This window comes from Xiphias gladius, chromosome 24, assembly GCF_016859285.1.
Source record: "Xiphias gladius isolate SHS-SW01 ecotype Sanya breed wild chromosome 24, ASM1685928v1, whole genome shotgun sequence".
Lineage (NCBI taxonomy): Eukaryota > Metazoa > Chordata > Actinopteri > Istiophoriformes > Xiphiidae > Xiphias > Xiphias gladius.
The window spans coordinates 24,565,190-24,586,340 of record NC_053423.1 but is presented as its reverse complement, the minus strand read 5'-3'; the positions used below and the strand labels follow the sequence as shown (position 1 = coordinate 24,586,340).

Below are 21,151 nucleotides of genomic sequence, written 5' to 3'. Positions count from 1 at the left end.
CAGAGGATCACCATTACAGTTCATCCTGAGGGGAACATGAAGGTCTGAACCACATTTCATCGCAATCCCTCCATGTTTGAATTTATGTGATGTTTACACTGATACTACGATCATGTTTCTTACGCGCATCAGTTCATTAAAGAAACATTTTGCGTTTCCCATCTAGGAACATTGGGGAAGAAAATTTCTTGAGGAGAAGTTGCTTAAAGCGCTGAAGTTCAGACATTTTATCTCTTTACTTTCCATCCGAAGAATGACAAACAGAAAGTCGAATGACCTCTGAATAGAAATGTAAAAAATCCTTTTTCTCATGGTCAAAAAAAGCTGCAGGACACAGTATTTTTTTTTAAAAAGAGTCGTGGAGCTCAACTGCAGTTTTGTTTTTTTGTCTCCATTTAGTGACGTCGGTCATGGACATGAAAAGGTCCACCAGTCCAAGATGACCATTTCAGTGGCAGGAAGCGGAGACTTTATGTCAGTGGGAACGATGAATCAACCGCCAGTAAAACCAGCAGTGGTTATGTGATTGGTTAAAGTGGATAAAGTGAACTTAATTCAGAACTAAATTGCAGTCTTATTCTGGAGTCCAGTTTACTGTGGATGAAGCATCAGACGTCCTCAGAATAAATCTGTGGTCAGTGCAGCTCAAACAGCTCGTTTCTTTCAATAGCTTTTATTAAATTTCAGCCTGGACTCTCCCTGAATCACACACTGATGCATTCGGTAAAGAAGCCCAATCAAAATATGAGTTTCCTTTTGATTAGGCATTCATGTGCAGTCTGTCTGATGGATGTCACTGTTGGATGGGTCGGTAAACACAGCATCTGAGTTGGACATGGGAAACCGCATCAACAGTATTTACTTGTAACTGTGCCTCGACCGAACCGAGCCGTAGAGGTGGCAGATCAAAAAACGTTCGTGGCGCTGGTCAGATTATAAAACACTCAGATGTGCCACTAAGTGACGTATTTTCTTGTTTCCTTTGACCGACTCGCTGTAATTACTCCCGCCTCTTCAGTTCATTGGTGCTGACTTCACCAACATCCCCTGTTTGTGCTGCTGGTGACATTTTACATCATTGTGGTCATAAACATTTACAGGAGATGAAACCGATGATCGTGACCTGTAATGTACTTCCAGTGGAGTCGTTACGAATAGAGGCAACCTGGATGGCTCACTGGCGGACCATTCAACAACTTTGTATTTGGAAATCTTCTTGCCCTGTGCATAGAATTCAGAAAACACAAGCTCATAGATCATTTTTGAAAATGGATTTAGGCAACATCTGTTTTTAGTCACAGTCATGTAGCAACTGTGTTTTCTAAACATAAAACCACTTTAACAGCGATCACATCGAGTCCTCGACTTCCCACCTAAACAAAAACCATCTGTCAGCGGTGAAACACAATAAGTACATTTAATCAAGTACCGTGCTTATGTACAAATCTGAGGTACTTGAGTACTTCCTTCTTCCTACCTCTAATCTTCACTACATTTTAGGGAGAAATATTTTAATTTTTATTCCACTAAATTTATCCAATAGGTACAGTTACTAGTTACTTTGGAAAAATTACTCTTAAGTTTTGCTTCACTCGTCCTGGAGAAAGGGTGAACCTCCTTTAGAGACGTGAGATTTATTCTGCCGGAGGAAAATGACCATAAACCTGCAGACCGAGAGTCACTCCGTCTCAGTCCTCCTCATCCTCCTCCTCCTCCTCCTCCTATCCTCCTCCTCCTCCTCCTCGTCCCTGAACGCCACGCAGAGAGGCCACGACTTGTTTTGAAGCGTATCATGAATTCATTGGAGCCTCAGTTCTAACGATGTCACCCTCTTTCATATGGAAATGGATTAAAGCGTTTTGACCCACGGACACCGATCCAGGACAACCTCTGAAACTCCATCACCAGGCAACTAACATAGTAACCAACATGGCAACCAGCTGTGGTCCATTTACTTTACAACACGGTATCCATTCATTACAAATTACAAAAAAAAAAAAAAAAAAATGGTTGCACAGCACTCCCAGCAGGGTAATTGTGGAGTATAAGCATCAGCTCTTAATTCATGGGAAGTTTCAGCCTTTCCAATGCATAATCTGAATAGTAAGAACTCGCAGCTCTCTTGGGATTGAAGAGCCTCGAATCAGCGTGCAGCGTGAAATGATCCTGACTGAAAACGAGCAAATTTAGCAATGTACACGAAACACAGAAGACAAGAAAGAGATCAAAGATACAAGAACAATTTCAGATCTGTTGTCTCAGGGATGCTTTGAAGCCTGGAGTTTGCTTGAGCCTGGAAATCCAAAGTTTGGGAAAAGTCTGGGATAAGGTACATTGGGCAGGACAAGAAGCAACTTCCACAGCTGACTGTGATCGACCAAAACACCTGTTGGGACTGGTCTATAAGTCCTAAATGAAAAGTTTGGGACATTTTAGGAAATTATTTCTTGCTTTCTTGCCAAGTGTCAGTTCAGAAGACTAACAGCACTTTCACATCTGCACAATAAATATGAAGCTAAAGTCAGCAAGTTAGCTTAGCTTAGCAAAAAGACTGGAAAAACATGAGGAAACAGCGAGCCTGGCTCTGTCCAAAGGTACAAAAGCCACCTACCAGCACCTCTGAAGCTCACAGCATTTAGCTGCTGGACTTCGTTCCTCTTCCACTATAGCTGGTGTTCATGCAGGTATCTACGGGGCATCTTACTGACTCTACTTTGTTTTCTGTCTTGACCAAACAGAAGGAGAGTGACCAGCAGATAATCGCCCAGGTGGAGGGCAGCCTGACCACCTTCACTCAGATAGGACTGGCAGCCGGTCAGGAGTACAGCGTCACCATCACCGGAGAAATCAACGGCAGGAGGGGAGCCGAGAGCTCCACCGAATTCATGACCCGTGAGATTTTTACCCCTATTTGTCCTTTATGAAAAGACCACACTTATGATGCTGTATTTTTCTTTTGAGACAAATGGAAAAAAGACTTCAGGAGTAGAAAATGTTTTTTGACATCAGGTTGGCAGTTAGAAATGACCCAAATCGAATCAGGCCAATTTTATTTTCTTATCAACTTGTTTTATGACCTTTATTACCTTGCTGTCAGTCTTGAATTTTCTCCTTTAAAAACATTATTTCATTCCCTTGTTTTATAATGTATCTCAGATCTTGTACTGCATTATTTTACTGCTACAACATTGAAGAGGTGTGTCTTGCAATGCCCTAATTTGCTGCTGCAGAGAGTGTTTTACATTCACAAGAAAAACAAGATTTCGAGGGGAAAGCTGAAAACATTAAATTTAATGGAAATGAAGGCTGTTGATAACCAGCACAACACTTCTGCTACTGCTTTAATGCAAAATATCAATGTCAATACCTGCACTGAAAAAGCCACATTCGTCAAATATGGCAGATGCCGAAATAATGAATACACTGTAGTTGATAGTAACAATTACAATTGTAAAATGCCCCAATAAAAGTGCAGTTTCAAGTGCACTGGTTAGAAAAGGAAGATTTTGACCAACATGCTGGCAGATGTCAGCTGCTCAAATGGCCAAACTGGCAGAAATAGTTTAAACTTTTTCCTCTCGCTGCCCTTCCTGTGAAAGATGTAATCTGTGACAGCTGCAGGGACGCTGCCCAGAGGCTGACAATGAACATGAAGACTGAGGCTGCAGGATCCTGTATGTGAGTTCAGGAAAGTAAGAAAAGTGCTGAGCCAAGTCTGCAGGGTCAATTTAAGGTTTAAAGAGTGCTTTCCCCCATGGAATCACTTCTAAACATGGATGGATTACCAAACTACCTACCAGACATGGACCCAAGGGCCCAAGGGGTCAGGGGCCTCCTGGGCCTCTGGACCCGTGCCTTGTAGGCCATACAGGGCCCTTGTCTGAAGTAACTGTTAATATTTCTTGTTTGAAAGTGAGCTCAGTTGAAAGACAGAAAGATTCCCACAAAGATACGCAAAACAACGACCATAAAAAGAAACCAAAAAACTATAAAGAGACAAAAACATGACCATAAAAGACGCAAAACAACCTCAAAGAGTTGCAGAATGATCACAGAGATGCAAAACAACCAGACATAAAATGATAACAAAGAGAAACAAAACGACTACATAGAGACGAAAAATGATCAAAAAGTGACACAAAACGACCACAAAAAATGCAAAACTAAAGAGACATAGACGCCGAAAGAGAGACACAAACTTTCTGGGGTTCATGCACAGGAGGGCTGGGTAGCTTTTACCTGTCTGTACACAAGGGTCCATTTTCTTATAATCCATCCATGCTACTAAAGCTACACGTCACCTAATAAAATACAGACGTAAAAACTGTGAATTGTTTATTTTGACATTTTCTTCTTCTGCTTCTCCATCTTCAGTCATCTCCGGTCCCACCAACCTCCAAGTCGTGAAGACGACCTCAACATCTGCAGTGGTCCAATGGGAGAAGTCACAGGGTGAGATTGACAGGTACCGTTTGACCGTCACATCCAGCGACGGAGCAGGGAGGAGTCATGAAATAACCGTCCCAGCTGACCAAGACTCCGCCCACATTCGGCAGCTGGAGGCCGGGCATTTGTACGACATCATCCTCGTGGCGGAGAGGGGCACAAGTCAGAGCGAACCAGCAACCACCCAGGCAGTTCCCGGTGAGTATGACTGAAAATGAGTTTTTCTGGATGGCGATGAAATTCTGTTTTAGATCAGCAGATGTGACAACGGGGCTCAAAATTACAGTATTACACAAACTCAGAAACACTTTATAATACAGCCTTTGATTTACAGTGTAATTTTGTTGCATGAATCATGTAGCTACTCTACTCCACTCCTACACTTTACACTTTACAGCTACAGTATGTAAATTTGTTTTGATATTGTTTTGTCGAAATATGCTCCTCAACCTTTTCTTCTGCTAAGTGTGAGCAAGTTCAGTGTTTCTTGTCCAGACTGTATTCAGGTAAGAACAACCTTACTAAGTGAGAGCAAGTTAAACTTTATGTGTCCAGACACCTCATTATTAAATGGAACACATCTTATAAAACTCATTACAGTGTGGAGAAAGTTTCCGTAAAAGTTAATGAAGCGCGGTGCCGCCTCAACCCTCCAGGGGCAAAAATGATGGGAAGAACATATTCCTCAAGCTGCCCTGTTTTCCTGAACTTGGTCATTATAACTCCTTCTCAACAGTGACACGGACACCAAACATGTTCAATTCCTCTGTCCAACCTTACAATTAATTATATTTCAATTTTCCCCTTGCAGGTTCTACATGGAGACCATAGCCCTAAATTGTTTGCTCGTGCATAATGACTGACAAACTACTGTAAATCAGGGTTCCTGAAAAGCTTCATAATGATCCCATTTACACTGAGTCACACACTACGTCAGTGTGTGGGAATATAAACTGCCAAAGGTCAGAGGTTCTTTTGTTGTTTTTGTCAGTTACCTAGCAGCTTCAGGTACATTACCACCTCCTTCTGGACTGGAGGAAGACCGACCCTGACTTACTTATCCAGGAAAACAAAGATGGATTGTAATCAGACTCGTGATCTGGTCAACAGGGACACATATTTATGGCTGAGTGTGAATAAAAGTGTTTCATATCTCATCTGGATTTTATCTGAATATGACACACTTGACATGACAAGTGTAAATGGGGCAAATGAATATTACTTTTCCTTCCTTTGTTAGACATGGTTTCTTCCGTATTATTAACAACAGCAACATACAGTGACCTTAACATTGAATCCAAATGCTCAATCCCTTCACATCTTTAGGGAAGACATTACCAAGGGCTACCACGGCAGCTTTGACCATGCACGTCCCACTAGCACCAGGACAAGATGTCGGCAACTCGGACCAAGAACTTAACCCATCACCTGAGGTGCAAGACTTTGACCGACAGGGGAGGAGGGAGGATGATAGAGAGTCAGAGTCTGTAAAAGCTGGAGGTATCGATGGACCTAACAAAGACTCTACACTTTCTGTGACTGCAAGGACAAAACCTCTGGTCAGCAGGACGATGATCACCAGGCCCAAACCTGCTAGAAGGTTTACATTGTCCAGGAAGCAAGAAGGCCCAGGGCCTTTCCGTTTCAACACAACCAGAGTTTGGCCTGGAGGGAGAAACATTCGCCCTGGCCATTTGAATAAGCCCCAAATGGCGGAGAAGAAGAACGCACCAATAGCACCCAAAAAACCTAAACCAGGGGCCCCCAAAATAGGGAACAGGATTATAGCTATGACTTTGAAAGAACCCAGCATTGAAGTATTAGGCACTGAGAGGAGGGATGACAAAAATCTAGCTGTGATGTCTGGAAATGATTCAGAAACAAACAGACAAAGTAGCTCAGAGGAATCAAAAGAGCAACCAGATGTTCGTATGGTAGGCCAAGGAAACGACACTGCTCCACTGTCTTCAAAGCCAACTGGGACTATTCAAAGCCAGGATAAGAAATGTCTGAACAAAATTAAAGTGACGCACATCAGATTACCCCATAAGGACAGAGGCAGCGGGTGTAAAGGGGATGGCACAGTGCTGGAAGGAAACACATTGGGGTCTGATCAGCGTTCCTTTGAAACAGATGGTACACCCCCTTCTGATCTGAAACCCTCGTCTACAGAAACAGACCGTGACTATTCATCAGATCCTCTCCATAAACTCCTGACAGACACTTTTGGCAGTTTGAATACCACAACGTTTTCTGTTCACCTGTCCAAACTATCAAACCTCTCTGATGATTCAGACACAGTGAGGAATCAGATTTTGACGGGACTGAAGCCACTGTCATCAATCTCGTCCTCTTCATCATCCTCATCAATCCCACAATCATCATCATCATCATCATCATCATCATCATCATCATCAGAGTCATCATCATCATCAGAGTCATCAGCTACACCATCATCATCACTGCCATCATCTTCATCCTCATTGTCTTTAGCATCACCCTTACAAGTTTCATTCTCATCAACAGACCCACCATCATCATCACTAAGATATTTCATTTCGTCATCACCCTCTTCATCACCATCACTTTCAACTTTATCACCATCATCTCCATTACCACCATCGTCACTACCATCCCTATCACTGTCACCTGCATCATCATCCTCTCCCAGCTCAGATAAATCAGATTCAGTTGTAGGCAATGATCTAGACGTTGATAACAGCAAAGGCACCCCAGACACTGCATCATCAGAGGAAAGAAAACAACCACCCTCAGAAGAAAGTGGCATACTTCTTCTCCGCCCAACACCTCCAAAACGCAGCTTCATACGTCGTCCACGCCTACACTTTGGTTCATTTCAGAACAAAACCGGTCTAAATTTTAGGATTTCTCCCCATTCTCCTCTTCGTTGGAACAGTATCCCTAGAAGAGTGAAAGAAACCAGACATACATTGAAAAATGAATCATCATCTTTATCTGCTTCAGAGAACTCATTCTCAGTTGAGGTAAACAAACCAGTTAGGGATGCAAGTGGAGAGAAAGATGGGGCAGCCACACCTGCATCCTATGGAGTTGAACAAAACCAGAAAAAGATCCAGACAGGAAGAAGACAAATCCCAGTTCGCCGTCCTCCTCCAAAGGGTGGATATGTGCATCGCCCCTATCCAAACGTGGGACCTCTTCGGAACCGAACTCGTGCAAATTTGGAGCTCTTGACTCGCCCCACTCGCCCTCTAAATCCTGAAACCATGACAAAGAAAGAGCAGATATCTCCTGCTGAATTACCATCCACCTCATCTCCTCCTCCTTTTTCCAAAGAATCCTATCCGACCGAAGGTACGGAGCTAGTAGGAGAGGAGAATAAAGATAGACCTGGGATGAGAATCTCCACATCAAGCATGTTCAATGAGTTAAATCGGGCTCTCAGTGGAGTGGCTTCTTCCCATCGCCCAACCACCGAAGGTGGTTACTTCCGTCGCCCCCAACAGTATCGTGGACCTTTCCAAAACAAAACGCGTCCACACCTGAGACAACCTCAATATCCACATAGAGGTCTCATGCACAAACCTTTCCCAATCAGAAAGCTAACTGGTGTTACTGTTGGAAGTAAAACTAGCCAACTAAAAAAGGATAGTACCCCTGAGATCACCGATAACCAATCAGGAGAGCAGGGTGTCCCCAGGCCTACCCAAGGAGACCAAATTAGACAAGCAAGGGAACAAGGAGCTGCAGATGTAATTCCAAGTGTCCAGATGGATGGTCATGATACTACTGTCAGACAACAGAATAACAAATTGGAAAAGGAGGACAGTGCTCCGATCCAAACAAATTCGGGGGAAGAAGAAACTCATACCCCAGACTCTGATTTTGACTCTGGCATCCATAAACAGAAAGTCAGTCCTGTTATAAATGATCCCCTGACATTTCGAGGTAAACCAATTATGAAACAAACTTTTCCAAAAGCGTCAACGCCAGTCAAATTTCCAAAGAGACAACCAACATCAACAAGTATAACAGGACAACATCGCACCCAGATGAGACACTTCATCAGCGAGAGCAAAAGAGGAGAGGATCCAAAAACAAATCAGACCGCAAAAAGGGTGCTTGACAGTAAAACGGGACAGACAAGAGGTGCTGCTTCCAAACCGCCGATGGGATCAGATGCTTCTTCTTCCGAAGTCCCAAGGGAACCTCTGGACTACGTGGGAGTGACGAACCGTACCTCAGATGGATTTACGCTCACATGGGACTCACTGGAAGGAAAGTACAAAAACTTTGCTGTGACTAGGAAACAAGTTGGAAAAGATGAAAAGCCAAAGCAGAAGAAAAGCAAGACAGATCAGGAAAGACACCAAGAAGACTCTAAGAATGAGGGTGGCATTGAAGGGGAGGAAGGGAAGCAACAACCAACCAAAGAACCGGAATCAGGAAATAGGAGCACTGAAGATGAAAACAGAATACCCGAAAGTGTCGTTACACATATTCCAAGGAAGCAAAGCAGAACAACAGTCAAACCTGCAACAGAAAGTGACAAAACCTTCAAAGAAGTTCTTCCTGGTTCAGCTCGCTCCCTCCGCTTTGAGGATCTGCCTCCTCAGACCGAGTACACCGTGACCTTGCTTGGAAAGGGTCCTGGCCTTCTGTCAAGACTGCACAAGCTTGTCATCAGTACAGGTACAAGCCATTGTGGCAGTAAAACAATATGAAATACTACTGTTCAATGCTACAACATTTACTGTCAATGTTGTGAAGCCATGGCTCCTTTCCTCTCGAGCTCGCACCTCAGTCAATCTCAGTCTATTCAGAGTAAAAAAGCTGATTAAAACACATGTTCCATTGTAAACTAATCACCACTTGCCTTGAGTATGACTGGGAATATTTGCTTACCCATTTAATGTCTCCTCCATTTTCATTTCAAGAGGTCAAGCGCTGCGCTGCTCTTGAAAACTGTAAGCTTGTGCTTTACAGTTGCAGATTCTTCACCCATGTGTCTCTCATTTAAACTTTGGTTCAGCGACATATAATCTGTTTGGTTGTTTGTTATCAGCTGATGTTGATGTTGAAAAAGCCCATTAAGAATTTGTGTTTTGTGTTCATGCTATTTGTGCACTCTCTCCCCATCTTTCATGAATATTTGAAATACTCATATTCATGATTTAGCATTAATACATAATCAACACTCTCTCAACAACAAAGGCACACTCAGTTATTTGATGTCAAACCTCAGATATACATCGGCACAGTTCGACACACTGTTAACTAGTAAACTCTATCTGTTCTGTAGTGGCTTTTAGGTGCACGTTAACATTAGCGTCAGTTTCCTTTAGCATGCCAGCTAACTAGAAAACCTGGAGATGAGAACTCAAGTGGATCTTTTCTGCTGATTGATTCTCAAGTTTTATACTTACTGGCTCTTGGGTTGTATGTACTTCTTCAAGTACATTCAAGTTTATATCCAAATACCTGCTGCAACTCACCGGTGAAATGTCTGCAATGCAAAGAAATAAAATCAAGAAGCAGAAGCAGTTCCTGCAATGTCCATGATTATATTTCAAAACTGTTTCCATCAGCCTATTACATATTGAAAATCCCAAAACCTGCAGTTTTAGAGGTACTTACTCGTTAAATGCAATTTGAGTTCCCTCTGTCCAGTACATTATAACTGGACAGTTCTGCGGCACATGATTCATGTCCAGAGCAAGGACACAGTGACACTGACAGGAGTTAGTGTGATGTCCATATAGTGCGGTGAAAAGTAGCGGACTTGCATTTGTCTTTGACACCGGAGACCTGGTTTTATGTTCTGTTTTCAAATATTTAACTATGATGGCAATCTTTCTCTAAACTGAAGTACTTTCTGTGGCCTTAATTTAATCAAACCCTAAACATACCCCGCTTGCAACAGACAGATATTGGAAACCACTTCGGAGACCTGAGAACTGCTTGGATGTCTTCATTTGTCTTCTTCTTTGTTAGGACTCTAGCAGCAGCTTTCTGAATGAGCAGAAGTTGCCTGAAGGTTTCTTTTTGGTTCTTTTTGAGGGGGTCGACACAAGAAAAGACCTGTACAGTAATCTAACCTGCTTGAGATGAAAGCATGGATTAGTTTCTCTCAGTTCCCCTGGACATGAATCCTTTGAGTCTTGCTATGTTTTAAGATGGTAGAATGTAGCAATTGATTTGGTATACTGTAGCTGTTTTGTTTAAGAATCAAGATTTCTGACTTGATTTTTGTTTTTGTTTTTTTTAGTCGAAATCTGTCCTAACTCTCAGCCTTGCGTCTTTTGCGCCAAAGACAATTATCTCAGTTTTGTCTCCATTCAGCTGGAGAAAGTTCAGGGACATCCAGTCGTTTACTTGTTCCAATCCCTTGCAGAGTTTGTGACAGAGCAAAGTAAATTTGGGTATCGTCTACATAATTATGCTAGCTGATTTTATTGTTTTGTATTATGTGGTCAGTGTTAAATAGAAGGGGTTCAAGGACCGAGCCTCGGGGAATTCCACACATCAAGTCGGTCCACTCAGATGCAAAATTACCAGCTTAGACAAAATAGTACCTTTCCTGAACACAAGACTTGAACCAGCTTAGCATTGTGCCAGAGAGCCGAACCCAGTTTCCAGTCTGTCCAGTAGTATTGTACAGTCAACTGAGTTGACATCAAATGAGAGTTTAAAAAAACAACAGTAACAACATAACAACACCATTCATTCACTGCTGCTCTGGTCTTCTCTCATTCAGGCTAAGCTAACAGCCAGCTTCACTGACACCCCTTCACCTCTCACCCAGGGTAAGACCACAGCTGGTCTCTGTACATTTGGTCTGTTTTCACCTTTTACCTCCAAATGCAGATGTGTGTGCAGATTGTAATCCATTTACGATAAATCAATAAATCAATACTAGACCGAAGTTAAATGTGGACATTTTATAATTAAATTGATCTGGGTGTCAAGAAACAATATGTGTTAGTACTGTACAGATTGACAGGATGATACATATTTAACTTTACAGGATCATATTTTCTCAGAAAGAAGAGTCTGATTCTCTGTTGTGTTACAAATTTGCAGATGTTACACAATATGTTAAGATCTTAACAAAGGAATGGATGAAGAACAAAACTCTGTCATTAAATCTGTTCAGTGATACCCAGTCCTTCTTAGAGTTTTGGCCTATTTTTTAGAGTCAAACGAATTGGTTTTTAAATGGAAAATCATCAGGTTGAGAATCTGTCCTCAAAATCATTTCCTAACACTTTCAATGAGAATCTTGACTCTCAGCTCTTCTGACTGTGTTGAATTAATACCTGAATGTATGTTGTGGTTTTCATTCCTCCTTAATAATCTTGTGAAATTGTCTCCTTTTCTTCTTTTTGGTTTTCGACGTCATTTATTCCTGCCACGCTTTTATTTTCAGGTTTGAGAGACCAGCTAACTATTAAACGTCGTCATTCTCTCCTCTGCTGCTGTCCAGGATCCATCGTCTGCATTTAAATGTTACACTACGTGTCTGTATATCATTGTATACTGTATATATGTTTGCACTGTACATATATACACATAATCCCATCGGAGCACTAATAGCAAATGTGTGGATGAATAAATAATAATGTACACACTGTTTTCTCTCTTCTAGTGGCCATTTTTGTCTTTTCTCTCTCCTTAAATATATTTTCGTGAAACCCAAACCTATCCTTCTTACCTTCTTTATTTCTATTTTTACCTTTTTCATTCCTTCATTACATTTTCACTTCCTTTGTCTTCTTATTCCTATTTCCTCATTTGCTTCTTTTGCTTCTTTACGTTTTCCCTTTTCTTTTACTTCCTCCTCCGACTCACTTCCTTCCTTGTTTTCATTCGCGTCTCATTGTATTCTTCGTACCATCCAGGCCCAGAGCCTCCATCCAACATAGTCTTCAGTAAGGTGACCGAGAACTCTCTGACGGTGTCCTGGACCAAACCAAAGAGCTCCGTCAGTGGTTTCAAAGTCACTTACACCAACGCTGAGGACGGTGAGAAACAGAATCCATGTTGTATTTCATTTTTATTTTCTTATTCTGTTTAACAGCTGCTTCCTGGATTTCCTAGAAAGCGCAAAGCTCCTTGTTGTAAAGATGCAAACACAATAATCTATCAGACATTATCGGGTATCCGTAAAGGAACTTAAATGGCCTTTAATCAGGGTTATAGTTGCATTTCTACTTTTTGTTATTGTGGAAAGTACAGTAATTCATTTTAGCATGTTATTAGCTGAATTAGTGTGTTTTATCTTCGTTGTTTCCATCACTTCTGAAACCACTTCTGCGTGTAGGAGAGCCCGTGTCCGTGTCCCTGGACTCGGAGGACTCCACCGTCGGCCTCTCAAAGCTCTCTCCTGGTTCCACTTACGAGGTCAGCGTCATCTCCATCCTGGGACTGGACGAGAGCGATCCACTCAAAGACCTTGTCATGACACGTGAGTTCGGCAGCTCTAACGGACAGGTTTCCCTCTACGCACTAATTTATTGCCGTGCAGCTCAGCTTGTCCTGGACTCACTGCGAATGACACGGACAAACATCCCTTGTTTTTTTCACTGCGTGGCTTTCTGGACCCAGTGTCTCTAAACCAAGGTGTCATGACACCGTAGATGTTCAGTCTTTCTGAGCACTTCCAGGACGTCTTGTCCATTTTGGCTCCTTGGTTCAGATTGAAATTTGTTTCTTGACCTTAGAAACACAGTGAATTTTAAGATACAAAATTGCATTAGGTTTACATACAAAAGAACCATGAGGTTTTCAAAATAATGAAGGGAAATAATATTTGTAATTGTAACATTCATATCATATCGTTCATATCATTCTCTCTGTGGGAGCAGTTTTGCTGATTGTCTGAGACAATAATTTGGCAGCTAGTTTTTTTTCTACCCATTTTTAGTTTATTTTTAATATAAAACTAAACTCAAGACAGTTGAATTAGTTGAAAAGCTAAAATCTTAACCTGCATGTTTCCTTGTGTTTGTCTCTGCATAAAGATTCAGAAATCACATCTCTCATGATGTCGGTAGCAGGTGCTGGATCTGGAAAGGATCTGCGCCTTTCTCGGAGGAGCCTCGTCCTGGATTTGTTTCACAGCTGTCTTGTTTTATTCAGAAAATTCCCATCACTGATATTGTAACTGTTGACAAAACAAGTTTCTCGTTGTGAAATCCTTTTTTTAAATATTTTTTTTGGCCTTTTTGGGCTTTCAAGCCCACATTCAGTTGATTTTTTAAGATACAGTTTTCGTTCATGTGTTCTGTTTTTACCATTTTTTGGATGCAAATAAATTGAAATGAATATGAATATCACCACCTTTATTTCTCTCTCAGCCCCTGACCCGCCCACAGACCTCCGGGCCGTAAACGTCACCGACACCAAGGCCTTGCTATTGTGGCGTCCCGCGTTGGCCGCCGTCGATAAGTACGCCATCGTTTACGGCTCGAGCACAGGTAGGCGGTGGTGCATTCGTGATCGCGGTGTACTCAAGACTTCATTTTTTGGGGGTTGCCGTGTGTGCCCCGTGTGTTTCAGCTGTCCTTCTGAAAGTCGGGTGTAAGGGAGTTAAAGTGCACTTATGTCATTCTCTAATGAGGCAATAGCATTTGTGGGTCGCCCTGGTGAACAAGTGGTGAACAAACATGCTCTCTCTCTCTCTCTCTCTCTCTCTCTCTGTCCACCCCACTGTCTATGCAATCTACAATAGCTGCCCAATGAAGAAGGAAAATGCACAAAACAAATCTCTGATAAATTAATAGTTGAACGTATGAGCAATGAAAGACAACCACGTTGCTGCAGAGATTCCCGTCTGCGGCATAGTTCCACACACTGACTGACAAACCTGAGAGTTACACCGAACTACGTCACAAAACTGCCAGATTAGAGTCCGGTTGAATTTTCACCTCTCCTTCCGTCCATCGGCACGCTCCCTCCCTCCCCCTCCCTCACCCACACCCACACTTCTACTCTTTTATTCCCCCTTCCATCCGTTTCCCATCAGTTCCCGTCCCTGGGAGAAACGCCACTTGAGCAGCTGATTGTGTTTGTTCAGGTTCAGAGCTGAGGATCACGGTGTCTGGAAATGCAGCGGAGCAGCAGCTGAGCGGTCTGGAAGGATCCACCACCTACACCGTCACCGTAACCAGTCAGCTGGGCAGCATGGAGAGCTCACCGGCGACCACCAGCTTTACCACCACCAGTGGTCAGCACACACACACACACACTCACACACAGTCATACCCTGATTTTAAAGCACTGTTAAACTCAGAAGAGCTTCCACAGATCTCATTATTTGGTCCAAATATTGTAAGTGGACGATGGGAACCAGGAAGCACCTTCACAATTTTTACGCGCATAAATTAACAAGAACAAATTCTACAGTAAAAGCGCCATTTCGTTTTGTTCAGTGGTAACTTCTGTGTTTTATCTTTCTCTCTGCAAGTTCAGTCTGAGCTCTGAGATTACTTTACGTCGAAAAGACTTGTCTAGGTCGCGACCTGCGTGTTACTGTACATGTTGGGTTTGGCTCGGAGGCCGACTGTGTAGCCACCAATCAGAAAGCAGAAACTCGATAATAGCACCCAGAGAACAGTGAAACTGAAATGACTCTCCAGGCTCCGGGAGCGATGGGGACGGGCCGCGAGATCTCCAGGCCAACAATGTGACCCCGCGCACCGCCCTGCTGTCGTGGAAACCACCCCCAGAGCCCGCTGGCAGCTACAGGCTGACCTATCAGACTGAAGGTCAGGAAAGGAAGGTGAGATTTGTGGCGTTTTGGGTGGAAGAAAAAAAACGTCGGCAACTTAACGTGTGTGAAGATTCTCAGTCATCCAGGTCTTGGTTTCCTGTAAGTGCTATGCTAAGTCCAGCTGCCTTTGCATAGCACCCACAGAATTCGCAACTTGGCGTTAAACACGCACGATGGTCTTTTTAAAAATTACAAATTATTTAATTTATGACTGTTTGAGAAACTATAACCTGCAACATTTTGGTACTTCTGCTCGCCAAATCCATTACGCTTTATTTAAAACATCTATGATTTTCTAGAAAGAACTTTATAATTTGGTGCTAATTCTAAGGAAAGTACATTTTAAGTCCTTATTCATTTATTTTTGGAAACTTTATTCTACACATAAGCTGAATTGTCCTCAGGCCTTTTCCATGTTCAGTCGACCTGCTGCTCACAAACCAGAAATTTTAAAATTCATTGAAAGAATTATTTACAGACGCTCAGTGCGTGACTCGGACTGACCTGGTGGCAGAAGATTTTCGCCATCAGATCGACCTTCCTTCCACTTAAACTCCTGGTTTTCCCCGAACAGGAAGTGATATTGGACGCCTCAGTGACAGAGTACAACCTGACCAGACTTGACCCTGGATCTAAGTACACGGTGCAGCTACAGGCGGAGGCAGACACCTCTGCCATCTCCACAGAGTTCACCACCGGTACGACAGCTTCTCACGTGTCTCTCGCGGTTATTAATCAATAACGGGTTAAACTCCTGCCCCACTTCTCATGCTCTTCTTCCTCCGTCCTCCCTCCTCTTCCTCAGTCGCCTTGAGGTTCCCTTTCCCCACCGACTGCTCTCAGCATCTGCTGAACGGCGTCAGGGCGTCAGGCGAGGTGGAGATTTTCCCTCAGGGGAAGAAGGGGACGCCCATGATGGTTTACTGTGACATGGAGACAGACGGCGGAGGCTGGACGGTACGGTGACATCAGTGACAGCTTGCTCCAGTTCTCCTCAGCGAAATGTCCCCCAGCCTTTAGTCTCAGGCTCAGGTTATATTGAGGTTTTCCACTGTGGAACCTGGTCTGTCCTGTCTCCTGTCTGCAGGTCTTCCAGCGGAGGAAGGACGGCTCGGTGGATTTCTTCCGAGGCTGGAAGGAGTACGCCACAGGATTTGGAGATCTGAGCGGGGAGTTTTGGCTCGGTGAGCGAGACACTCGCCACGACACTGAAACATTTCGAGCACACACAGTCAATTCACAGTACGAGTGGTAAATTACTGTAGCCTTGAAAGCCTATTTGCCAACAGTACAGTCTTTAAATTGGAAATTTATGGCCTCATATTCTCAAAACTGAAACGTGGGCCGCATATGACGCTCGTCAAAACATGCACCTGTTGTTTTCTACTTAAACTCACTTAAGTGCAATGTCCAGTTACATGACACAGCAGCCTGACATACGTTGATATGCCAGGAAAAACCTCACATGTTGGCCTCCATTTCATTTGTCTGTGTTTGATCTTTCAGAAGTTTGATCTTAAAGCTGGAATTGAAGGTTTTTATGTGCAGACTCTTTTGTTGCTGTGACCGAATCAAATGTGGCAACAAAGTCCGACTTGGACTCAGCAGAACAGAGAAAACAGAAGCATCTTAAGCTTTGCGTCTAAAGTCATTTTTTAATGCATAAATATCCCATGTGGACTCATCTAGTCATTTTCGTGGCAAAGGCACTAAAAGCTTAAACTGAAAGTAAAACAGACGGATTTCCAACATAACTGTTAATATCGGCGACTCAAAGTAGAAACTACACAGACCCAAGTCAACAGAACAGACTCACTACTACATTCGAAAAAACACCCCAACGGGAGAAACGTCAGCTTAATGTGGAAATGGGAGGAGAAAGCGTTGGCTCAAAGCAAACCTGACACAGAACAGGAGCCCCGTAGTCACGGGACGATCTTCATCTTCATCAAAGTCTTCCTCTGTCACTCAGTCCAACTTTAATTTATCCAGCAGGAGAGCTGATTACAGAGACAGTGTATCTGGGCTGCTTACCAGAGGATCCCGAATACTGGAGCCAACGAGGAGGTTCAGGGAAAGAGAAGCGGACAAGTCCCTTTAGGAAAAATCCTCATAGTGCCTCTGAGCAAAGCACTAATCCCCATGAGGCCTCCACATGGTGAAAAAAGTGAGAAATGTAAGGATTGGAGGCTTAAAGCATCAGCGGTTCAGTGGTAGGACACGTCGAGGTGCTTTTGGGTGCTGTAACAGAATCTGGAATTTATATTTTGGTGTATTTTGAACTTGTTTTCCTACAATAAAGGTTACAGAAGTCAGTTCGGTCCAACTCTCTTTGTTCAAATACAGACTGGCTAAAGTTCTATAAATCTAAAGAGAAAGTCATTGTCTGAGACTGAACGGATGTCCCTCCTGCTCCTTCAGGCCTCGAGAGTGTCCACAACCTGACAGCAATGACCAGGATGAGTCTGCGAATCGACCTGCGAGACAGAGACGAGTCAGCGTTCGCCAAGTACTCGACGTTCGAGGTGGCCAGGAGGGCCTACAGACTGACCGTGGGCGGATACAGTGGCACCGCAGGTGGGAGGCGTCGATGGGCTTTAATGGAAAATGTGGTCGTCTTGAAACCTGCTGAAGACCAACTAACTTGGAGGAAATGAATGTATAAACTTCTGATATTTTTTTTTTAGATGGTACACAACTTTTAATAGTGTCTCCTCTCTGTTACAGGCGACTCTCTCAGCTACCACAACAACCGGGTCTTCTCCACCAAAGACCGGGACCCCTCGCCGTCCATCACCCGCTGCGCCATGTCGTACCGAGGAGGCTGGTGGTACAAGAACTGCCACGAGGCAAACCTCAACGGCGTCTACGGCATCGACGTCAAACACCAGGTGACCTCTGATTACAAACCCACCCGCCCAAATTGTCCCCGGAAGTAAACAGCTCCAAGGACGTAGAACTAAATCCAGAATCTAAAAGTTTTCTCTAGTGCGTATCAGAGGAACCAGTTACACTGACACTGGTTTCAAAAGCAATATCTTTGAGATGTTCTTCTTCAGTATATAAGTAAGTAAGTAAAGCTTTAAGTTCCTAAACATAATTTACAAAGTAAATAACATGTGACCCATGTGAGCACAATGGAACACGTAGAAAATAAAGCAGAATGTAGCAGCAGTCTGGAGGCTGGTGTTGGACCCGGCATTCAGTACTGCTAACCCCAGCCGTGTCTCTCTCAACCGTCTGTCTATTACATCCCAAACCTTATCGGAGGATGGCAATCAAGCTCCATTTTGTTGAATGTTTTCCTCATATTGTCCTTCAAACAAAACCGTTGTGAACCACTTTGAGTAGGAGCGGACAGCATTCGACCCGACACACACTGTTCACGGAATGCTGAAAGCTGCGAAGCACGTTCAGCAGATTAATAATAAATACGAGTAAATGCAGGATAAAAACCTGATGGGTGCAATTCTGAGTAAAATCAAAGTCGTCCGACTCTCCTCTCAGAAGGTTTGAAGGTCGATGCCGGGTGAGGATTACTGTCGGGGCGTTTCGGTCTGGCGGCTGAGATTTCAGCCAAAAACCCTGACGGGTGAATGTGTTTCAGCTTTATCTGACGCCAGCGCCTGTCCCCTCTGTCTGTCAGGGTTTGATCTGGACCACCTGGAAAGGAAAGGACTACTCCATCCCCTTCACTGAGATGAAGATGAGACCGACGTCCTTCCGTCCTCCGGCCAGAGGATGAAAGAGAGAGCGGGGCGAACAATGAACTGCTAATCACGTGCATGGACAGCAGTGTGTCAGTACATGTGGAAACACACACACATGTGAACATGCAAACACGCATACAGAGCAGACTGAACACACGCACCCTCATTATAACGGAGCGCCTCGCTCAGAAGAGACGGAGACGTATTTTTTCATGTGTATAGAGGTCAGTTATCAGTATATTACTGCTGATTGTACAGTTTCTTCATTTCTCTCCTCTTTAAAGCAGGGCTGCTTAAACTTTCTCTATATTTTTAAAGGGTCAGTCCACCCAAATTACACGGAAGAATTTCCTCACGTACCACAAGCGATGGCCGCCCGTGCAGATAGTTCGGGTTTCGTGCGCCAATAATTTGAAATATTTGAGACTTCTGCCACCGCGCCAATATGATGCAGACTCACTTCTGAGGCTAAAAAGGGACCGGAGTTCGCCGATTAATGCCGTGTTCCAGTTTTCCACTTCCACTTGTGGTTCGCGTCAACATCTACAACTCGGCTCTTACTAATACGGAAGTGTCTGAAACAAAGATATGGACACCTCACCCACATTTAATGGACGTGTCGTTTTATTGTCAATGCACCGACTTTTTAACTCTCACTCTCAGCGCTCTCCGGTTGTCAGAGGACGTTTGCAAGTCGTTAACACCACGATCTTTCCCCTCTCTGCCGACCGTCCCAACACAGCAGCCTGTAATAGTGCAAAAGGGCCAATGTTTCAACACAACTGTGTCAAAATGGACAAAAACGTAAGGCAAACGCACATGGAGTCCCCCTAGAGCTCTGTGGGTGTGCGATCCTCATCGGGTGATTTCCGATCTGCTGGATAATGGATCTGACTTTGTGGACTTTTCCAGGTCAGTAAAATTAACCTACAAAAGCTGTTAAGGTATATTTGGCTCCAGTCATGTGGGATGTTCTCATTTGAAATACTAAATGCCGCAATCTGTATCGGCTGCCCGAAAATATCTGACAGCCCTTTAAAAACAGAGCTCCAAAAATGTGTTTTTTGTTACCAGAACGTGGCTGTGTAGCGATTTTGGTGCGGAAAAAGAAAATTTCCCATAGCTGTAATGCTGTTGGGCCAATCATGAAATGACGACATGTGTTTGCCTCATATCTCTGTCCATTCGTTGGCCTGTTTGCACTATTCAAAGCTACGAGATAATCAGTGTGCTCTGGGCTCTTTTTTCCCGTGTGAATGAGGCTGATGTTTGCAGCACTTTTGTCATTTTTTTTTGTCTTTTGTCAGTTTTTTGTGAAAACTGCAAGTCAGAGGTCACATCTTGTCTGTGCATCCAGGCTTTTCATTAAGGTTGATGTAAATAAATAACACACCACATGCTGCATTATTTGATGTTGGAATGAACGTAGCCAGTAGACAAAGAGTTACACATACAGTAAAATACAGAATCACTATTATACAGAGTTGTTGCTGCCGGAGCAAAAAGCCTTGTGTCTCCAAAATCTGTCATTTTCAAGAACTAATAAAAACGGCTTTGTTTTTGTCTTGATGTACTTTTGACTTCGTCCTGTGGCCTTTCATTCGTTTTTTCAGACCTTTAAGGGAAAGGTTTACACTTCATCTGACAACATGTGCTTCTTTGTTCGAAAGAAAGTTATCCACAAAAACGTATCTGCAGTGTCTGATCAATTCCACCTGAAATCAGAGCAAACCCAGGACCTGGATGTGGTTTGAAGGCTGCAGAAACTGGTGCTCCGTAGGAACCACACTGTTTGATTCAGCCCTGCTGTAAAGCTCTGCAGCGCCCCCTGCGGTATCTCTGTAAGACACAGGCCATCAGTTGCACCGTGTCGCCTCCGTACACAGTCTATGGGTACGACCCTGGAGACGTTCAGGTGAGCGACGGAGAGTTTTGTTTGTACTTGTTGTGGTTCAGCTGCCGGACGTCCTCTCAGTGTTTGCCCTTCTGTTTGTCACTTTGTTGTCTTTTTTGTGAATCTCTCCGTGTTTTATTTTGAAAATCGAAAGCTGCATGGTTCCCTCCGTGGGTTTCAGCTGGTAACTCTTTACATTAAGTTATGTAAACTCCATATTCCAACACAAAACTTTGCACAAAATATGAGCTGTAGTCTGCAACTCCTCCAGAGGGAGGAGGAAAATGGGAAGTAACGTAAATGGTCTTCACAGATGGACATGACCTCTGTGTCGACTCTATCTGA

General features: G+C 43.5%; 1 protein-coding gene across 3 annotated transcripts in view; it reads left to right on the top strand.

The window, feature by feature from the left end:
• The window catches only part of LOC120786209 (tenascin), a 56,807-nt gene extending 36,318 nt beyond the window's left edge, over positions 1 to 20,489 (top strand). For 2 of the 3 annotated variants that reach the window (XM_040121487.1, XM_040121488.1), the window contains 14 exons: positions 2,739 to 2,892; positions 4,375 to 4,644; positions 5,773 to 9,120; positions 12,330 to 12,452; positions 12,752 to 12,895; positions 13,788 to 13,907; positions 14,507 to 14,656; positions 15,069 to 15,211; positions 15,777 to 15,900; positions 16,008 to 16,159; positions 16,290 to 16,386; positions 17,624 to 17,779; positions 17,930 to 18,093; positions 18,849 to 20,489. In XM_040121487.1, coding sequence (XP_039977421.1) covers positions 2,739 to 2,892; positions 4,375 to 4,644; positions 5,773 to 9,120; positions 12,330 to 12,452; positions 12,752 to 12,895; positions 13,788 to 13,907; positions 14,507 to 14,656; positions 15,069 to 15,211; positions 15,777 to 15,900; positions 16,008 to 16,159; positions 16,290 to 16,386; positions 17,624 to 17,779; positions 17,930 to 18,093; positions 18,849 to 18,947 — 5,244 coding nt within the window. In that variant the 3' untranslated portion in view covers positions 18,948 to 20,489. The remainder of the gene's footprint in view (positions 1 to 2,738; positions 2,893 to 4,374; positions 4,645 to 5,772; positions 9,121 to 12,329; positions 12,453 to 12,751; positions 12,896 to 13,787; positions 13,908 to 14,506; positions 14,657 to 15,068; positions 15,212 to 15,776; positions 15,901 to 16,007; positions 16,160 to 16,289; positions 16,387 to 17,623; positions 17,780 to 17,929; positions 18,094 to 18,848) is intronic. The other variant, XM_040121489.1, reaches the window with a different exon arrangement.
• The last annotated feature ends 662 nt before the right edge of the window (positions 20,490 to 21,151 follow it).